This window comes from Symphalangus syndactylus, chromosome 13 (assembly GCF_028878055.3).
Source record: "Symphalangus syndactylus isolate Jambi chromosome 13, NHGRI_mSymSyn1-v2.1_pri, whole genome shotgun sequence".
NCBI classification, from domain to species: Eukaryota; Metazoa; Chordata; class Mammalia; order Primates; family Hylobatidae; genus Symphalangus; species Symphalangus syndactylus.
In genome coordinates, this window is record NC_072435.2 from 52,802,233 (window position 1) to 52,823,475 (window position 21,243).

The following is a 21,243-nucleotide window of genomic DNA, read 5'->3' on the forward strand; positions in this document are numbered from 1 at the left end:
TAGTAATTCCGGCACTAAGTGAATACCTAGGGACCTGCAAACTTCCTACTTCTGTCCTCCACTGCCATGTAGAATTTCAAGGTATCCCTAGGGAGGGGGTGCTGTTGACATTTTTAGCAGCACAAGTTTTTTAGTGTGTGGACCTGTGTTCCCCTCACAACTCAATGTTTCACATTCCAACTCTGCCACCAACCCCTCCTCCAACCCCCGATCCGAAGAGTGCCTCCACTATCTAGAGACACAGAATATAAAATACTTCCATGTCCCACCAATTATCACACATGCTAATTTCATTTCTAGAATGGTAAAAATGAAGCAAAGACTAGTATCTACTCATAAGCATAGAAAGTTTGACATTTTTTTTCTGTCAACACCTAGCTATTAATTAACATCAAAGGCTGGAATCCTGGATGGTCAGTTCCCTTTGGGCAGACCCGACCTAACCATTTTTGCCATTTTAAAAAAGTATACATGAGATCATCAGGTAGACTCAGTAAAGCACATGACTGGTCCACCTCCAAACAGCAAAGACAAACACATCAAAAAGTGGCTGTGATTCTCAAAGGACAAAGCCCACTCCCAACTCCCAGGGAAAAATGGACCTTAGTCTTGTTTCACCTGCGTAATTGGAGGCAGAATAGGATGTGAATTCCCATGTGCTCTGCTTCTGGTTCCACACCATCTTACAGTGAAAAGTGCTGAGTGACTGTAAACCCAACATGAAAAAAACATTCAAAGTGTCATCACTACAGAAACAAACCCAGCAGGACCACTTCTGCATGCAGGCAGTATTAGGTCTCAGATGCTCCCTTTCTGCCTCCTGATAGTGGATGCAGGAGCTTTGGGGACATGATGATCCACACACAAAATGAAGTAAATGGCAGAGCACTCTCATTTTGGAAAGCTTCTCTCAGATAATATCCCATCACTGCCTATTAAGACTAAAGGATTTTTGCCGGGCGCGGTGGCTCACGCCTGTAATCCCAGCACTTTGGGAGGCCGAGGCGGGCAGATCACGAGGTCAGGAGATCGAGACCATCCTGGCTAACACGGTGAAACCCCATCTCTACTAAAAATACAAAAAATTAGCCAGGCGAGGTGGCAGGCGCCTGTAGTCCCAGCTACTTGGGAGGCTGAGGCAGGAGAATGGCGTGAACCCCGGGGGGCGGAGCCTGCAGTGAGCCGAGATCGTGCCACCGCACTCCAGCCTGGGTGAAACAGCGAGACTCTGTCTCAAAAAAAAAAAAAAAAAAAAGACTAAAGGATTTTTAAGTACTAATTTACACTCATAAGGGACTAATAAAATTTCCTGGCCTGTCACTTAAGGAGAAAAACCAGCAGACCAGACCTGAAGATAAACCCTCAGAGCTACTAATGCCTCATTCAGGACTCTTTCCCACAGATTAGACTTGACATTATCACACGGCTTACACAGTAGGGAGGAAACGCACAGCCAGGACTCTTACCAAGTCCGGTGAATAAGGAATACCTAGATATTATTGTTTCTGTCAATGCCATAGACACTTCCCAGGACTTGGAGATGACCTGTTAATTTTACTTCATCCCAACGATGACCTTGCAGAATCTGCGTCCCTGACACAAAGCAAGAAGCAAATATTTGGGCAAGAAAATAAAGCCAGTTACAGATTTCACAAGTATCTTGTACACCAGTCTACAGTTTTTAATTAGAATTAGCTAAAAGACATTGTACCTTTCAAGTGTATGACTGAGCATAACAATGTTTAACAGTGGCTTTATTAAGTGAATGCTTGAAAAGTATTCAACATTAAATTCAATTTACTTCACATTAATGTTTGCAAATACATCATCAATTTTTACATATTTCAAATCAACTTCAAGTACAGAAGGCTTGCTCTCAAATAAGTCTTCTGAGGTGACATAAAGACTGAAAGAAGCCTATGACTTGAGTCCAAGTCTCTAACCAACAATCACCATATCGTCACTGGTGAACTCATATGTGGGGACTTCAAGGTTGAGAGGAGCAGGACCCAATCTGATCCTGCCAGATGCATCATAGTGTGACCCATGGCAAGGGCAGTAATAACCACCAAAATCTCCTGCATTTGCAATGGGTACACAACCAAGATGAGTGCAAACGCCTATCAGGATAACCCATTCAGGCCTCTTTACTCGATCTAGATCATGCTGTGGGTCCCTCAACTGGGATAATTCAACTGCAGCCTCCTGCTCAATTTCCTTCTGGGTTCTATGACGCACAAACAGGGGTTTGCCTCTCCATTTGAAAGCCATGTTCTTGCCTTCTGGAATATCGGATAACTTGATTTCGATTTTCGCCAGGGCCAACACATCAGCAGAAGCACTCATGCTGGAAACAAACTGGGTGACGGCATTCTTGGCAGCATATGCGACACCCACAGTAGTTACTGCAGTTACCAAATAGGAGAAACCTTTCCTAGCCTCGCTGCTTTCTCTTGAAGACTTCGTACTATCTAAAACTTCAGGGCGGCGGTATTCAGAGAAGTCAGGCACCTTGACGTCTGTGTGGGAATAACAAACAGAAGCAGGGACTGCAAGACAAACAGAAGGTTAAAAAACACAATTAGATGAGCATCCTGAAGGGAGTATATATCAGGAAACAGCCCTTTATGGATTCACAGGTAAAAAACCAAATTCTAAAAATGTGAAATATGGCACTCACTGGGTCTCAGAAATAGTCAAATTGGCGGTGCTAGCATATAAAATCTTAAAAATGAAATGAAGTGAACCACTATCTATCATATTGGTATGAAATCACCAGATACTATTTGTAAATTGAACTCCCCCTGGTTGGCTGAACATTGCTGATTCAGGATTCACAACACCTCAGTGCATCGCGCTAAAAACGTTAAACAGCAAAATAAACAGTAATATCTCAAAGTTCCCGAAGATTCAACTGCCAAGACATACTATATAAATCATGCTTAATACCTCCCATACTCTCTGGATTAGAAGGAGACCCTAAAACTCATCTAGTCCACATAGTAAGTTGACGTGTGATCACCTCATTAAGGCAAATGTCCGCCCCTTAAAGTCCAATCTACGTTCTCGGAAAAAACTGTTAATTCATAAAATAATAATGATACAATAATAAACATTCTGTGAACTGTATAACTCTAGCTGCAGAAAAATTAAGGTTTCTATTTTATACTCCAGTGTATAAATTAGTATTACTTTAAATGAAAACCACTAATAGGCAGGGAAGGACATCCTTATCAGAGCTCTCAAAATAAAATGAAAACTGCAAAAGAACTAATTATTTCGATTTAGCAAGGGAAAATAAAGGCAGAATTTTCATATCTCCCCCCTTCAGTAAAGGGCAATAGTTACCGTAAAAGTAGGTGTATTATCTTCCCTTTTCACTGCTGTAGTTCTCTCAACTGGGGCACTTCTAGTCTAGGCCATAAAAGAGCCCAAATGAATGTTAAACAAATAATTACTATGTAGTGATTTGGGAGCAAGGAGTTTGCTTGGTAGTTTAAAAAACAAAAACAAGACACAGTTACATCCGTCTCTCCCATACTATTTTTAAATATCTGACCAAAAAAATTTTTTACCTAGTACCACTTTTAAGTATGTTTCAGGAAGCAAACCTCTTTGCAGATTGTACATTCATCTTAAGAAATTTGCCACAAAGTTTCCATATTAAAAAGGGGAACACTAAAAATTCCTCTTTTAGAAAACGTGTTTCCAAAATAAAGATTTCTTTTAAGATGCATTTTTATTGTAATAACCTGCAATTCTACCTTGCTCTACTAGGATATCATCTTAATATACTGTACTTCCTTGAGTAGTCAAACATTACAATATGGAATACTTGAACTGCTTTTCACATGATTCTCAAGGTCAATAACTTTATAGAAGCCAGAAGTATTCACAAACAATAATGAAACCTACCAAAATCACTCTATATGCTTTTCTGACTAACTCAATCACTTCCTGGAGAAGACCAGGACACAGATACTGGCAGCTTGAGATTCACATCCCAGAATCTGTGGAGTCAAAGTGACATTACATCCTATACTACTACTCTAACAAATAAATGCTAACCTGCTAGTATACATTGGCATTTGGAATTAAGCATAAATTACTTGCTCCTAGCACTACCTGGGATTACAGAAAAGATGTTTTTCCTCCCTAAAAATAAAGGAATCAAAAGTTCATACTTCTACATTAAAAACAGTATCCACAACCTTTAACAGTATACAAGGAAATGTACAAGAAAACTCAATAAAATGGCTTTTCCCTTCTCATTCAGAGATTTGGTGGCAAAAGTCTCCTCCCACTCTATCTAGCTGGTTACACTTTAGTAGGCTACACCACCAAGAATCCTTTCGGAAATTAAACTGCCCTGTTGCAAAAATCATTCTCCAAATATTTACATGAGCTGCATTAGGTCTGACTTTTAGTAAGATGCTAGATTTAATTCTAACCTAAAGCAAAATCAAATACTTAAAGGAGAAAATTTAAGGAATTTTAACAAGTTTTATTTTAAAGTGAGCTCCAACGTGCCTTGGAAATCTGCATGAAAATAGTACAACCTTCCTCTCCAACTCAAGAATCTTCTCTAGATCCAACCCCTCCACTCCCATGAGCCATCCTGCCATGAACCACCTAGACAGACTATAATGTGAACTTAAATTACAGGCTGAAATGATTACAGAAAAGGTTTTTGCCTTATGGTTCTACGTTATTTGCCTGTTTCTAAAAAAAACTTCTCTAAGTCAGGTAAGCCTCCAATTTTTTGAAGAAACTTTAGCAATATGACAAATTCCAAAGATGCTTTTCTGTTGCTATTGAAATGTTCTCCTTCCTTCCTTCTCACCTCCAGGTCCCAAGGATGGGCTAGGGTACTCTACACCCGCCGTGGACAGTTTCTTCAAAACCCACTGATGCTCCTTAACAAATACCCATTCACTAATACTTTGCACTAACTGTATACAAAACCCGACGTTGTGAAAGATAGAAAAATAAAGAAGACATTACCTTCTCTATGCCCTTAAGCCCAAGGTTGGAGGAGTTCCCAATAAACACAATACAGAGTGTAAAGTGTATGTGCTATAAAGACAGACAAATCAGCAAATAAAAACTTTATTCATCTGATCCTTAACTGAGATTGAAAAGATGGGTAAGGAAAACATATGGACATGTAGCAACTTAGTGGAAAGACCACGAAGAAAGTGCAGAGACCAGGGTGAATGAAGGCAGAGTAAAAAGAAAAGTGGAGGGCAATCTGGTTAGCGTGCAGGGGAAGAGTCACAAACAGCTATCAATGGAAACAGGCTGGTAACACAATGAAACACGCAGACCTGGTAAAGACTGTGACAAACTGGAGAAGACCACTTGCTCCAACTGCGGGGGCGGCCACTACACAGCACACTATGGACTTTTCCCAAGTAGAAACTAGATCCCAGTATTTCCCAGTATTACCAGCTTCCAGCATTTTAAGAGATGCCATTAGCCTTTCCAGTTTTTTTTTTAAAACTACACAGCCTGCAGACACACTGCCCATAGGCTGCCATTTCTCTATTTCCGATACAGGGCCAAGTAAAGATGGAAGGCGAGGCAAAGAAAATAAACGGGGATCTAAGGACAGAGGGCGTGGAATAGCCCCTGCGAAGAGCTCAGTGGCTAGGACAATTCGTCTTGTCAAATCCCTGCTACCACATGTCCACACCACGGATCCTGGTGCCAGTCATTCTACCTCGTCTGTTTTCTCATCTGTAAAATGTAAATGTCATTAATCTCTGCCCGTTCTTGAGGACTGATTATGTTGTGACACTACACTGTAACTGACCTTGTGTATTTTTTTTTTTTTTTGGTGGGGGGGTGATGAAGGGGAAGGACACTGAAGGGATCGGTAGTGGTGAGAAGACCGACTTCCCAAATATTAGTAAGTTTCCACTTCTTAAGCATGTAAGTGCCCAAACTGTGCTAATGGCTTTACGTAGAATTCCTCCACCTAAGCCTCACGACACCCCTACAAAATTGGTAAAGATATGAATCCATTTCACAGGAAGTACGTTTAGAAACTTGCCCGAGGTCAAACGACCTGCAAGCAACAAAACCCCTCAGAGGTGGCTGGAACAGCTGGACTGCAGAGCTCGTGAACACGGCCGAGGAGGAACCAGGCGAAGCCGGCGGACGCGAGTCCAGGCCGGCCCCCAGAAAGACGCCCCGGGCCTGGGGGCCAGGCCCAGCGTCGCGGAGGCCGCCCGGCCCGACCTGATTCAGGCTCCGCTCGCGCGCCCGCGGCCGCTCCCTGCTGAGGGCCGGAGGAGCGGGCACCGAGAACCCCCGCCCCGCTCGCGGCCCTCGCCCCGACTCACCATTGAGGCCCACGGAGGCGACCAAAGGCCGGCGCACGGCCTGGCCGCTCAGCGACTCCCGGCTGAGGAAGGGCCGCTTCAGGTCCAACACAGGCTGCTCCGGGGTGGCGGGCACCGTGGCCTGCACCAAGGGCCGCAGCGCGCCCGCCACCCCGCGGGACGTGGCCGACAGGACGGGCGCGAACGGACCCGAGCGGGCTGCGACCGACAACATGGCGACAGCCGCTCCAACCGCCAAGCCGGTCACACGGACGACCTTCCAACCACGGCGCAGGCGCGAGGAGGCGCGGGACGCGTGACGTCAGCGCGCCGCCGGAAAGGAAGCTCTGCAGTTCTGCAGTCCTGCAGGGCGGGGCAAACCTGGAGAGGCGCTGCGTCGGGGGACCTGGCTACAAGCCGTCGCTGGGGGCGGGGCTTGCGGCCCACCTGTCAGTCCCGGTGCCACCTGGTCTGTGTCCCGGGAGATCCCCAGAAGAAAGAGAGGGCTGAACAGGGGACCCCACTGACGTCCGATGGGCCGACTTTACGATCTTTTAGGGTAAAAATTTCATCTAAGAAGACCTAGAGATAACAATAAACGATTATAGTTTAACTTAGGATGGTAATATATCTCAACTAGGACAAAGTCCAGCACATGGTAATCGCTATGTGTTTACTATGATGATTTTTATTATCTTCGTCTAACAGCAACAACAACAAAAAGGCCAGAGGCATCTGTGCAAAGCTCGATAATGCTAATGGATTATGTTTATTAAGCATTCACTGTGTATTTGGTTTTGCGTCTTATTATACCTATGTTCTTTCATTTGTTATCAAGGTCTCTATGAAGTCAGAGCTATTACTATCAGCATTTTACCCACGAAGAAGCCGAGGTTTAGAGAGATTATTTTCCAGGAACTGGATAGCCAGCAAGATGTGAAGCAGGGTAATCTGTCTCCTGAGTCTATGCTCTTCAGTGCCACCACTGTTTCCCCAAGTAAGATTTTAGAATTTTAGAGGATGCGCAGAGTTCGCTCATTCACTTTCCATCACATAGTGAGAAAGTTTTGTTTTGTTTTGTTTTTCAATGCTGATTGCACCAATGAGAAAGTCTCAGTTTGGTGCTAATACATCTTTAATTAAAAAAAAAAAGTAGAGATGAGGTCTCATTATATTGCCCAGTCCAGTCTTGAACTTCTGGCCTCAAGGAGTCCTGTCTCCACCTCCCAAAGTACTGGGATTATAAGCATGAGCCAATGCACTTGGCCTCAGTTTGATCCTAATATATCTTTAATTCCTCTCTACACTTATCTCCCACTTTTAACAGAAAAGATCTTGAGTTAGAAGCTCTTAGCAGAGAACTGAGTCTAGAGTGATTTCATTATATGGTTCATAGTATTGATTTTCTATCCATACTGGTTTTCTATTCTATACTATACTGAGATAAAGTTTTTCATTTATTTAGGTCAAAAATGATTTAAATATTAAGTAAATGTTAATATAAGCAGTGCACAGAATTGGCTCTGTGCTGTGCATGGGCTCTGTGATCTGGGCAAGTTCCCTCACCTCTCTGTGCCTCAGTTTCCTCACCTGCCAAATGGGGGCAGTAATGATGCCATGTGTGTTGTAAAGTTACTGGGAGGAGTAAATGTACTAAAACATGTAAAGCACCTACAAGCAGGCCCAGCACACAGGCAGCACCAAGTGAGGATTTGCTGGTGGTGTTTTTATCTGAGATGCCACCTCCTCTAAGAAGCCTTCCCTTGATCCTTGCTGACTCATTGTTATTCCTCATGCCAGGTCCAAAGTGTACTGACAAGTTTCCCCTTTGACCTTCCTATGACTCCCCTTAGGGCCTAGGCTTTGCCCAGCCTTATAGCCCAAGGGACTATATTGTACTCTCAAGATTGGAGGCTGCCTCCTCAGGGGCCACCCTGGCCAGGCTCATCACACAGCTGGCTCAGTGCTCTCCCTTGGCAACAACCTTAGGATAAAAGACATTTCCGGAGAAGTTGTCACACACCATGCATGGTTTGAATGCTACACATGAAATAATATCACAATTCCCTCTGAGTTGGTAAGAGTCAATGAAAAATGAATGAATGAATGAATGAGCCTTCACAAAACCTTCACAATGTCCCAGTTGGATGAACAGAATAGGAATTATCTCCAGACTTCCTGGGTTCAATTTTAGTTTCACCACTCACTAGCTGTGCCCTAGGGCAAGTTATTTAATCTCTGTGTGTGCCTCCGTCTTTCTCTTGTAAAACAGAGATAATAACAGGATCTACCCTAGAGAGTTATTTTAAGGATGAAATAGATTAATATATGTAAAATGCCTAGAACTGTGCCTGGCACACAGTATGTAAATATCTGCAATAATAATAACTTTCTATTTTCTAGATGAAGAAACTAAGACTCAGAGAAGACAAATGACCTGCCCAAAGACACATTGATAAGAGCCCATCTGGTAGTGGTGTTCTAGTCCAGTGTTGCAGCAGAGAGATGGGTAACTGTATGGCGGAACATCTGTCCTCTCGTGGAAGAAGGAGGCCAATGTTCAGGAGTGGCAGGCATACTGGAACTTGGACTTCTGTAGGCCAACCTGGGTTCCACTTGGTAGATGGGGGTCTTGCTGTGTTGCCCAGGCTGGTCTCAAACTCCTGGCCTCAAGCAGTCATCCTCCCTTAGCCTCCAGAGTAGCTGGGACTACAGGTGCACACCACTGCAACCCCTCAGTGGTTGTTATTTAACTGAAAGGGGTTTTAGCTGTCATATGTCAGCTCACTCTGGAGCCAGACAGCCTGGCCTTCATGCCAGCTCTGCCCCTTACTAGCTGTGTGACATCGGGCAACATTACTGAGTGTCAGATTTCTTATTTGTAAAACAGGGATAAAAATGAGATTGCTGTGCAAATTAAAGAATCCATGTGAAATATTTAGCACACTGGCATACAATGAGAGCTTAATAAACATTGTTAGTTTTGTAAACTGAGGGAAAAAAATAGCCACAGGCCTGCGAACATAAATGCTTGGTAAGCTTCTCAGTTCCCTGGAAGTCTGACAAGCAATGCCTATGTATGAACAAGGCAGGAGGAAGCATGACACCAAGCCTTCCTTTTAACAAACACTGTTTAAATCAGAGGTCGGAAGTCATGGACTGGAGATTCATTCTCTCCCCATCATTTCTGCCCAGAGACACCTGGTGATCTGGCATACACAGTGCTATGAACCTCAGAATTACTTGCTAGCATTTACAAATTGTGAGTACTCCCACATACAAACTGTGGTAGATGGAATAATGCCTCCCCACAAAAATGTCCACAGCCTAATCCCTGGAACCTGGGAATATGTTACTTTACACGGCAAAGGAATGTTGCAGCTGTGATTGGAGATTGAGATAGGGAGAGTGTATTAGTCTGTTGTCATGCGGCTATGAAGAAATACTTGAGACTGGGTAATTTACAAATAAAAGAGGTTTAATTGTCTCACAGCTCAGCACGGCTGGTTGGGGGGCGCCCTCAGGAAATTACAATCCTGGCAGGAGGCACCTCTTCACAGGGTGGCAGGAGAGAGAATAAGAGCAGAGCGAAGGGGGAAACCCCTTATAAAACTATCAGATCTCATGAGAACTCACTATCATGAGAACAGCATGGGGGAAACTGCCCCCATGATCCATCACCTCCACCTGGTCCCGCCTTTGTTACAATTCAAGGAGATTGTAACAATTCAAGGTGAGATCTGGGTGGGACACAGAGCCAAACCATATCAGAGAGTCTTCCTGCAGTGTCCGAGTGGGTGCAGCATGTTCATAGGGTCTCAGAAGAGGGAAGCAAGAGGTGAGAGGACAGAAATGCCACATTGCTGGCTTTGAGGGTGGAGCCAGAGGAGGGGCCTGCAGTCAGAGATAGAGCTGGAAATGGAAAGGAAACCTTCTCCCTTAGAGTCTCCAGAAGAAGTACAGCCCTACAGACCCATGTTAGGCTTCAGACCTCCAGAATTGTAAAATAATAAAATTGCATTATTTTAAGCCACCCGAGGCCCATGTCCTCAACATAGAGAAAGACGGTGGGGTGCTGTCAGCCAGGGTAGGTACCTGCTTGGTGGTCTGAGTCCTTTCCCACTGTGTCCATTCAGTTACATTACCTGCCCATCTGCTGAGGCCTCGAGTTTGGGACCTCAGGTTTATATAATTCCTCGCACAAGCGTGATCGATTGATTCCGGAGAGTAGCAGAACACTGATACATAGGGGAATCTCCTAGTTCCAAGTATGAGTTGTAGTCTAGATACTTCCTGTTCCCTACAGTCTTTTTTTTTTTTTTTTTTTTTTTGAGACAAAGTTTTGCTCTCTTGCCCAGGCTGGAGTGCAGTGGTGTGATCTCGGCTCACTGCAACCTCTGCCTCCGGGGTTCAAGCAATTCTGTCTCAGCCTCCTGAGTAGCTGGGATCACAGGCACGTGCCACCATGCCCAGCTAATTTTTGTATTTTTAGTAGAGATTAGGGTTTCGCCATGTTGGCCAGGGTGGTCACAAACTCTTGACCTCAATGATCCACCCGCCACAGCCTCCCAAAGTGCTGGGATTACAGGTGCGAACCACCGCGCCCAGCTCTCTTCCCTACAGTCTTGATGTGTTCGTCTGGGCAATGTGTGTTGAGGGGGCATAGGGAGGGGAGCTCTAAGGCAAATGTGCTAGGATTCTGCATTCGTCATCCTCAAAACAAAATTGGTCACTGGGTAGTTCTGCCTGTGATCCTGCATAATGTGCAAAGCCAGTAAGATGCCTTTGCCTCGTCCCCAGGGAACATGCCTCCCAGCCACTTTCATCTCACCTTGTGCCCACACAGAAAGGCAGCCGCCTCCCTGCTGAAGGGACCCCACACCTGTCTCCTGTTTCCACACAATTATCCCGGGAAATGCCTGGCTTCCCATTTCCAGTTGCAGCTATCGTGACAGTTTCAGCCTCTCCCCACAGCCCACGTACCTCGCTTGAGCAGCGAGATGTGAAGACGGGCAGCCACTTGAGAACTGCACAGACTGTCCTTAATCTAAGCCATTTAAAAGGCATTTGTGTTCCATAAAACCCGTTTCCGTAATTCTGTGCCCCTACTTCTTTGAAAGATGGTAACCCTAGGGAGGAGAAGAAATTAGCCAGGGAGGAGAAGTTCAGATGTGCTGATATTTTAATCGCTCATTCTTTCATCACATTAGTCACATTCATTAAGTATGATTAATTTCAGGCTTTGTTGAAAACCCTATCAGTTTCCCTATCAGCCACACATCCATCTCTTGCCAAGCAGGCTGCTGCAGTAGAACCAAAGTCCCCCAATGTTTTTTACACCTATATTGTATTATGTGCCCCCTGAAAATGTGTGGAATTAATTGAGTTCATTTGTTTCAAATACTTTGCAAGAGCCTGGGCTCTGGAGTCAGGCAGCCTAAGTGTGATCCCAAGTTCTCCCATTGCTGGAGTCACTTGGGCAAGTGACTGACGCCCTCTGAGCCCTGGTGTCCTCGTCTGAGGATGGAGATAAGAATACCTATCTCGAAAGTTGGTTGTGAAGATGAAAGAAGGCTTTCAAATTGCTAAGTTAGTTGGTTATGATTGTAATTAAGGGCCCTTGGAGATGGATCATTCATCCATTCATTCATCCATTGAGAAGATTTGTGTACAGTGACTACTGTATGCAACACTGTGTGTCCACTGCTGATGAGAGAGACAGCAGCGAACACAGCAGTCAAATGTGTGTGGCCCCCAGGACCTTATATTTTAGTGGTGGAAGCTAGACAACCACCAAATGTGTAATATACCAGATGGTGGTACATTCTATGGAGGAAAGAAACAAGGGGCAGGGAGTCCTGGGCTGGTGGGACAGGGTGCTATGGCTCAGAGGGAACTCAGAGATCACGTAATTCAGGCCCTGACCTGGAGGGCTCATGCTTTGCACACTGTGCTAAGAATTTGGACTTCCTTTCTCCAAGAATAAGGACAATGAGAGCCAGCAAGCAGGGAAGTGGAGCAAGGATGGTGCCGTCCAGCTGCTCACCTGCTGGCTGGAACTCCCGGAGGACTCTGTAAGGATGCAGGTAGAAGGTGTGTAAGCATGTGACTGCATGGAAGCCCTTGGCATGTGATCCACTCTGTGTTCCAAATTGCCATCCTTTCTGCGTGCTGTTAGGGACTTCCCCCGGCTCTCCCTGCAGAGTGAGGATTACTCTGAGAGAGACGGCTCTAGGATGAACTGTTTTGATGGAGAATTGAACATTTTTTGGAGGGAAGGAAGATTTCGAGGTGTGGGGGATAAGTTGAAGGAGTATGGCTCTGAAAGTCCTTGGGCAGTTTGTAGAGGACGGAGAAGGTGGCAATGTCAGTTTCTGCCCCACTCCCACCTCCACCTCTGGCCTTCTCAGTGGTCCCACAGCTCCCCAGCGTCTCCCTCCCCCCACCTCTGCCTCTGGCCTTCTCCGTGGTCCCACGGCTCCCTACCTTCAGTCATCTTGTTCTCAAGCCTGAAGTGTTGGATCGACTCAGCTGCAACCCAGCTCAACACCTCTGTGAAGCTTTGCCCATCACTCAGGAGAAGCCGAGATCCAGAGACTGATGCCCATGCTTTGTCTTTGCAGAGGGAAGCCCACCAGAGCCCTCTTCTCCCTGGGGAGGAACTGGCTCCCTGAATCTCGAAGACAACCCCAGACAGCCCTGGGGACCTTGAATGTGAGCAAGGGGAGCAGGAAGGAGGCTCCAGCCCACCCAGGGCCCCTGCAGGGTCTGCACACACAATTATAGGTCCTCATTTCCCTCTCCTAATGATGCCCCAAAACATTAAGGGAAGTTAAATCAAACCACCAGGTGTCCAGCATGAACAGGCGAAATAATAAATTCACGAGGTAAATAAGACGTTTTATTTGTACTATTTCAAAATTGGTAGATGCAGGAAAGCAAATTGTGATGTGCTTGGAATTTAATTTGTATTTCAAGGTACTAATGAAGGCAGCACCCATTTTCCCAAAGGCCTTTTCATCCCTGAATCTTGAGAGCACTTTTCTAAGCATACTGGGAATAAATTAAGTTGCAAAACCTCCATGAAAAAGATTACGGTTAAAACATAATTTTGAGGAACCACTTGAGTTTATCCATTTATCTGCTTTTAAGTACACACACCTATCTTTTTTACAATTATTTTTCACAAAAGAAGGAACTTTGTGTGACGTATACAAGCAGGTAATGGCAAACCTCCAGCATCTTTAAAATAAAACTCAAGTTGGGCTGGGCAGGATATCACATGCTTGTAATCCCAGAACTTTGGGAGGCCAAGGCCGGTGGATCACCTGAGGGAGCTCGAGACTAGCCTGACCAACATGGTGAAACCTTGTCTCTACTAAAAATACAAAAAATTAGCCAGACATGGTGGCGGGTGCCTGTAATCCCAGCTACTTGGGAGGCTGAGGCAGGAGAATCACTTGAACCCAGGAGGCAGAGGTAACAGTGAGCCAAGATCACGCCATTGCACTCCAGCCTGGGCAACAAGAGCCAAACTCTCTCTCAAAAACATAAAATAAAATAAAAATAAAACTCAGGCTGAACTAAACCAGCCTTCTGAGTCAATGTGTAGATGTTCCATAATGAAGTATGCTGATTAATAAATTATTTGATTACCAGGTAAGTATACCTGCAATCAATATAACTGCCCAAAAGCTCTGAATTAGAAATGGTGCAATAAAATATAACTGAAAGGTATTAGGAACTGGTAGTTTTAATTACATGGAATGATTAATTGATCATTTAGATAGTATTGATCTACAATTTATTTAATTCTTTGCAATTTAATTTGTCAGATTTGAATCCAAATAACTGATGATTTGTTCCATGAATGCCAGAGCTGGAAGGGATGGAGATGGCAGAAGAGACAAGACTGGACCATGGACCTGGTGGTTCTGTGCAGAGGCCAAAGCTACTCTCCTTCCCACCTGGCCCTATGCTGGGCCTAACCTGGAGCCCCCTCCATCCTCTGCCTCATTCATCTCCGGGTCAAGGTCCGGCACGAACTCCACGTCCTCAAGGAAGCCCTGGTGGACTTGGGCAGACCTGGGGACACGTCCAGCCTCCTGGCAAGATGGGGGTTACAGGAGTGTGTATAAAGGGGAAGGCAAGAACGTGCCCTTGGTGGAGCAGTGAAAAGAAGCCCTCATGTGACAAGTGTTTTGCTCCTAACCCGCCTCCTGTGGTGATGTCTTCTAGGTTAACTGCTCTTGCTGATCTCTGCACATAAACCAAGCTAACTGTGAGAGGCCTTTCATTTCTAGTTTAAAGCAAGGAGACCACAGTTCCTTCTGAACACTCACCCCCAAGGAGATAAGGAGGGCATTCCATGAGCAACACTGTGTGTTAAAGACACACACGAGCACTGGGACCTGACCAAGGACAAACACGTCTCTAGCCCCCTCAGACCCTTGCTGCTGCCCAGATGTCCGCTGTCATCGGTCACATCCTAACCTCAACCCCCTCTCTCCTCCCACATAAAAGGAGGCTGAAATTCATAGTAACTTCGGATAGTTCTTTAGGACACTGGCCCACCACCTTCTTGGTTGCTGGCTCTCCAAAACAAAGCCCCCTCCCTTGACCCAACTCCTTGTCTCTTGGCATACTGGCTGTCGTGCAGTGCATGGTACCAGCTTGAACTTGGTTATGATGGCACGGCCTGTGGCGGTGCTCAGTGTGTGTGGATGAGTATTTTACAGCTACTGTTCTATTTCCAGTCCCCTTCCTCTGGACGGCTGTGGGATGTGCTGTGGGTGCCCTCTCTTAGGCTGGAATAAACCACCCTACCTTCTCCTCTGCCTTGTCTCCACCAAATAAACTCCTTAAGGCAGGGATAGAGTCTTGCACTCCACGAAGAAGTATTGCTGCATCCTCAGCTGAGTAAGAGTGACCGGGCTCCTTCTATTCCACCTGTAATGGAACTTCAGGCACGCAGAGAGAGACAGCAAATTTGTGCTGGCTGAAGGGGTCAGCAAATGCATATGAGGCTTCTTGTGCTCCAGAGAGAGAATGGAGTGCAGTCAGTGAGACTCTGATGGGAGACAGAACCAAAAGCCTGGGCAGAAGGGATCGTGGAGGTGCCCGGGGTCGGGAAGGATGGGAAGGGTGAGGAACACAAGAGATCACCTGGAGGCATGAGAGGAGAAGGCAGGCACTGGGGACGGTGCCACTGATCCAGGTGGAGCAACATCCTAGGACCCGAGTGCTGGGCAGGTGCATCCGTGGAGGGAAGCTTCTCTCCTCTCTCGGCTCCTGCTGAGACAGGCATTCATTCCCCTGGCTTGCCCTGCAAGAGACAGGGGCTCCAGATAGATCTCTGCTGTCTAGGGAATAGAATGTGAACATTTGAAAGTTCTAGAGGTCAAGCCTTAGGTTCCCTCTCAGCTCAGATCCCAAATGGTACACTCCACCCCAACCCCCTTTTCTTGTAGCTTTGCTACATGGAGAGGAAAATGACTTGCCAGACACCAACAGTGCCTTCTTAGCACTTTTGTGCGAAGACAACTCAGACCCTAAGAGAATGGGGTCTAATTTGCAGGTGCCACTGGAAGGCAGAGGTCACGGGAGCCCTGGACTTCAGACAAGGTAGAGGGATCCTGGAGACAGCACATCTGGCCCTGGAGCCTGCCCACCCGGGGAGTGAGGGCAGCTCTCCTGCTCTCCCAGGAGGCCTGCCCGAGGACCACTATGTCCTCTATGTGTGGGATTCTGCAGTTTATACTCACAACCCAGAGCCTTTTGCCCAACCACCCTGTTTGTAGGAATGTGTCCTAAATAAGCATCAGACAAGTACATGAAGATGAATGTGCAAAGACGTTCATAACAGGATTGTTTATAATCATGAAAAATGATCTGCAGATTTCCTGTCTGCTGTGCAGGATGAGTTAGATGGAGATGCATCCATAAAATCACTTTGCCCTCATTTAAAATTATATCATAGATCTATGTTTAATGACATAGTAAACGGTACTCAACGCATTAAGTGAAAAAAGCAGTTTATACATCAGGATGTATATGATCAAGTTTTTGTTAAATGGATGCGTGTATGCATGTCAGTAACTGTGTTTGCAAACAAAACGTCTAGCAAGATGTGCATCAAATATTAACAATCATTATCTTTGGATGCTGGATTTATTAACATCTATTTTTTACTTCGCCCTTTGTTTTTCTATGTTATCTGACTCTTTTACACTGAGTTGATATTATTATTTTTACAATTAAAATATCAATCCATCAATCTACCTCCATTTGGGAGGTCCATTTCAACTACACAAGAAGACAGTATAGGGAGGAATAGCACTAAGTATGAGTGCCTGTGATTCAGAGAGGGAAGCGACTTGGAATTCTAGCCCAGCTCCTCCACCTGCCCCCTCTCTAACTCTTCCACTCTCCCGTACTTGCTCCTGGTGCCCCAGCACTCCTGGGTGCCTCCTGTCTTCCCAGCATGCACAACCCAGCTGAGCTTTTTATTAGTACCCACTTTACCCCGATCTTCCCGCCCTCCACACCTCTTGTCATTCCCAGTCACTCCATTGATTTTTATTTTTTTATTTATTGACTTCATCACCCTCTGAATCAACGGTGTCTGTTTCTTTGCCTGCTCACTTACAGTTGGCCTTGTTTACTACTGTGGGAAGCTGATGGTGTCTACTGTAGCCAAATCAGCACATTTATTTATTTATTTATTTGGAGACAGAGTCTCACTCTGTCACCCAGGCTGGACTGCAGTGCCGTGATCTTGGCTCACTGCAACCTCCGCCTCCCAGGTTCAAGTGATTCTCGTGCCTCAGCCTCCCAGTGGGACTGCAGGTGTGAGCCACCACACCCGGCTAATTTTTGTATTTTTGGTAACGACGGGCTTTCACCATGTTGGCCAGGCTGGTCTCGAACTCCTGATCTCAGGTGATCCACCCACCTCGGCCTCCCAAAGTGTTGGGATCACAGACATGAGCCACTGAGCCCAGCCTACTTATTATTATTATTATTATTATTTTGAAATGGGGTCTTGCTCTGTCTCCCAGGCCAGAGTGCAGTGGTGCAATCATAGCTCACTGCAGCCTTGAACTGCTGGGCTCAAGCACTCCTCCTGTCTCTGCCTCCCAAATAGCTGGGACTACAGGTGTGTACCACCACACCTGGCTGTAATCAGCACCTTTAAAGAACCTCAAGATGGACTCCTGCCCATCCCACCCCATGAAATCTACGTCTGAATATTAGAGAAACTCCAAGGGAGTTCTCACTTTTCCCATATCTTCTCTGCTCACACCTGTGTCCCCACAACAGCATACATCTTGTCCACTGTATGTGCTGGGTGAAGAAGTAACAATCGAATTGATAGATAAGTGGATGCATGTCTCCTGAGCCTTGGGGAAGGAAAGAGAAGACAGAAGAGGGCTACATTAGAGAGGAAAGTTTTTAGGCCACTGGGCAGGTACAAACAAGGCCAGGCATGGTGGCTCACACCTGTAATCCCAGTACTTTGGTAGGCTGAGATGGACAGATCACCTGAGGTCAGGAGTTTAAGACCAGCCTGGCCAACATAGTGAAACACCATCTCTACCAGAAATACAAAAGTTAGTCGGGCGTAGTGGCACATGCCTGTAGTCCCATCTACTCGGGAGGCTGAGGCAGGAGATTCACTTGAACCCAGGAGTCAGAGGTTGCAGATTGCCGAGATCGCACCACTGAACTCCAGCCTGGGCGACAGAGCGAGACTCTGTTTCAAAAGAAAGCAACAACAACAAAAAACAACAGTAGGTGAGTATCAATGAGAAGGAACCCCTATCCCCAGCAGTTGGTGAGTTGGGAATCACGCCAAGGAGGACACTCGGAACAGCCAGGTCAGAAAGCAGCGGCCCCTGGTGATGGCCTGGCCTGCCCAGACAGTGAATGCCGTTTTCTAAACCTGGTGAGATGATAACCTTTTAACCTGCTATGTAAAGCTATTTTTAAACATGGAGGGGAAAAAAATAACCTTTCCCCGGGTGAAACCATAACAGTCACTTAGAGCACAATGGATCTTTATTTTTTATGGCCAACTTATAAATTGTTGAAAATAAGAGTTTCAAATGGAAATGTTGACATAATAATCTTATCTATAGCAGCATGAATAACCAACCATAACCGTTATTATTCTGTGTTCTATGAACGTTGGCTTTTTTGAAAGTTCAACTTGCTCAATATGTTTGCCTTTTAACATGAGTTAAGAGGTAATCTGCATGAACACAAATAAAGAAGTATCAATTCAGTGGCATTATGAATTAATTAGCTGCAGCCCACCATCATGAGTTGGGAAATGCAACCGCACTTTCCATCTCTTCTATTTATAGCCCACTCTTGCTACGTTACACCTTTTCAGATATTAAGTACCGAACATGGTTGCTTCTTAAAAAGGTTAATTATCCAAAACAGGTTTATGGTACCTTATCTAAAGGCCACATATTCTACTTCTTTGGCATCTTGGATTTACATAATTACAATCAGTGGAAAGCTTATCAGTCAGATTTCCTTTCCCACCACTCCCTAGCAGGCACCTTTGTCCTCTTGAGATCTACCAGTACTGGGGGTCTCCACCAGCTGGTCTTTGTTTCTTACTCCGGCAAAGCAACATCGACAGCTTGCAACAGCCAACTTTCCTTGCCTTAAATGTGAGGCACATGGAATGACCACATGAGCAAGGCAGGCTGAATCCAGCCCAAAGCCTGCAGCACCTGGAGCAGAGCTCACCAGTGGATGCTGTGGGCAAAATCAGGCCCAGAGCCATGGTTTCTTTGGCCTATAAAGTGTTAAAAAATGGGATTGTGTGCCTATAATCCTAGCTACTCAGGAGGCTGAGGCAGGAGGATCTCTTGAGGCCAGGAGTCTGGCTATGTTGCCCAGGCTGGTCTACATAGCCAGACTCCATCTCTACAAAAAAATTTTTTAAAAAAATTAGTCGGGCGTGGTGGCATGGATCTGTAATCCCACCTATTTGGGAGCCTGAGGCAGGGGAATCGGTTGAGCCTGGGAGATCAAGGCTGCAGTGAGCTATAATTGCACCACTGTGCTCCAGCCTGGGTGACAAAGCAAGACTCTGTCTCAAAAAAAAAAAAAAAAAAAAAAGGGAATTTTCAACCAGTATTCGAAAATTTGGAGGTTACACACATACACATGCACACACCACACAGACAATCAGATTGTCAGACCATATCAGCCATGCTCCCAGGTGGCAACCGTGAGGGGCAGTGTGGAGGCCCCAGTTCAGACAGGGCCTGAGCTCTGCAGCTTCTCCGCGGTTGCTCCCAGCTCCCATTGTCTTCTACAACATGAAGCTGAGTGCATTGAAAACTGTATGGTACCTCCTTGGCCCTTGTAACTGGAGGAGACATTTACACAAGGGCAGGGCTGCACCTGGGATAGGGAGGGAGAGGAGTACAAGACACCACCACACAGAGGCATGGAAGGAGAAGGCAGGCCCCAGGGTTGGTGTCCCTGATCCAGGTAGAGTGAGCATGCCTGGCACCTAAGTGCTGGGCAGATGCATCTGTGGAGGGAGACTTTGCTCCCCCCTTGGCTACTGCAGGGAGAGAGGCAGGAGGAGGCCTCCCTGGGAGGTGCTCCAGGGGACCAGGTTGCAAATCCAAGCCCTGCAAAGCCAAGAAGGCAGGCCTCCAGCACTCTATTCAACCACCCGCAGACAGTGTGCAAGGTGAGCAAGACAGAAGGCAGGACTGCAGGAAGTAAGCAAGGAGGTGACACAGCCAGTGCCTGGAGCTGAGAGTGAGAGCTGCTCATGTGCATGATCAGTGAGGGCCTCTCTGTGATGACAGCAGGGGAGCAGAGAACAGAACAAGGTGGCCCAGGAAGAGCTGGGGTAGATGTTCAAAGGCCCTCATATGGGCGTAAAGGCAGTACCTCCTAGGCTCTGTGGAGACGATGGGGTGATGGGTGTTAGTGAGCTAGCCTAAGGTGAGAGGGGAAAGCCTGCAAGAGCTTGACCAGCTAGTGTTTTTCTCTTTCTCTTTTTCTTTTCTTTTCTTTTTTTTTTTTTTAGAGACAGATTCTCGCTGTATTGTCCAGGCTGGAGTGCAGTGGCTGTTCATAGGCACCGTCCCACTGCTGATCAGCATGGGAATTTTGACCTTCTCTGTTTCCAACCTGGGCAGGTTCATCCTTCCTTAGGCAACCTGAGGGTTCTGCACTCCTAAGAGGTCACTATTTGGGAGCTAAACTTAGTGCAGACACCCAACTGGCACAGTGCATTACAGCCCCAAACTTCTGAGCTCAAGCCATCCTCCCACCTTGCCTCCCAAGTAGCTGGACTACAGTGTGCACCACTGCACCCAGCAAGGGCAATGTTTTTTGCATTGTGAGGACCCATTATTAGATCATAAGATCCATTCATTGGATCTTAACCAATATTTAAAAAATAAAAATAAAAAAATACATCATAAAACAGCATAGAATAGTGGAGAAAATACAAATGCGTTGCTCGTAGGAAGGGTGAGCTTGCTTTGTGAGCCTTTATTTCAGTTTTACATATGCACATGCACACACACTGGGTCTGGACTTCGAATGTCAGGCTGCAGATGCCTTTACCTTGCTGAGGCCCCCAGCTGCCCACCTGAAGGAAATCAGATAAGTGAAGCTGATGCGATGTGATCCCTTAAAAGTCAGGCGGAACAGTCAGGAGGCCCTGAGCTGAACATCGCCAGCAGCAAGGTCACAACTGCCAGAACAGCCAAGGCCACTCCTGCTCAGCACAGAGAAGGCAGCCAGGCAGATTTCTTGGAGCAGCTGCTACGAGAGTCTGCCCAGTGTGTTGGAGAAAGAGCCCTACATGTGGAGTACCTGCCAGGTGCCAGGCACTGCACATCCCGACCTCTGGGTGAGCTGTGCT

At 46.1% G+C, this 21,243-nt stretch overlaps 1 protein-coding gene and 1 long non-coding RNA gene across 3 annotated transcripts; one reads left to right on the forward strand and one right to left on the reverse strand.

Annotated features, from left to right (window-relative positions):
• Nucleotides 1-1,656: 1,656 nt before the first annotated feature.
• On the reverse strand, nt 1,657-6,729 carry UQCRFS1 (ubiquinol-cytochrome c reductase, Rieske iron-sulfur polypeptide 1). 2 transcript variants are annotated; one of them, XM_063615041.1, is made up of 3 exons: nt 6,499-6,600; nt 6,348-6,441; nt 1,657-2,549 (listed from the first exon to the last, which is right to left on the reverse strand). In XM_063615041.1, the coding sequence occupies exons 1-3, from the start codon at nt 6,559-6,561 to the stop codon at nt 1,939-1,941; spliced, it is 768 nt and encodes a 255-aa protein (XP_063471111.1). In that variant the 5' UTR covers nt 6,562-6,600; the 3' UTR covers nt 1,657-1,938. The 2 variants fall into 2 exon arrangements, with proteins under 2 accessions (XP_063471111.1, XP_055093164.1); XM_055237189.2 differs by having other exon boundaries at nt 6,348-6,729.
• LOC129459898 (uncharacterized) lies at nt 6,673-9,813 on the forward strand. The gene is made up of 3 exons (XR_008650093.2): nt 6,673-6,885; nt 7,165-7,323; nt 8,730-9,813. It is a non-coding gene; the product is annotated as an uncharacterized lncRNA (long non-coding RNA).
• The last annotated feature ends 11,430 nt before the right edge of the window (nt 9,814-21,243 follow it).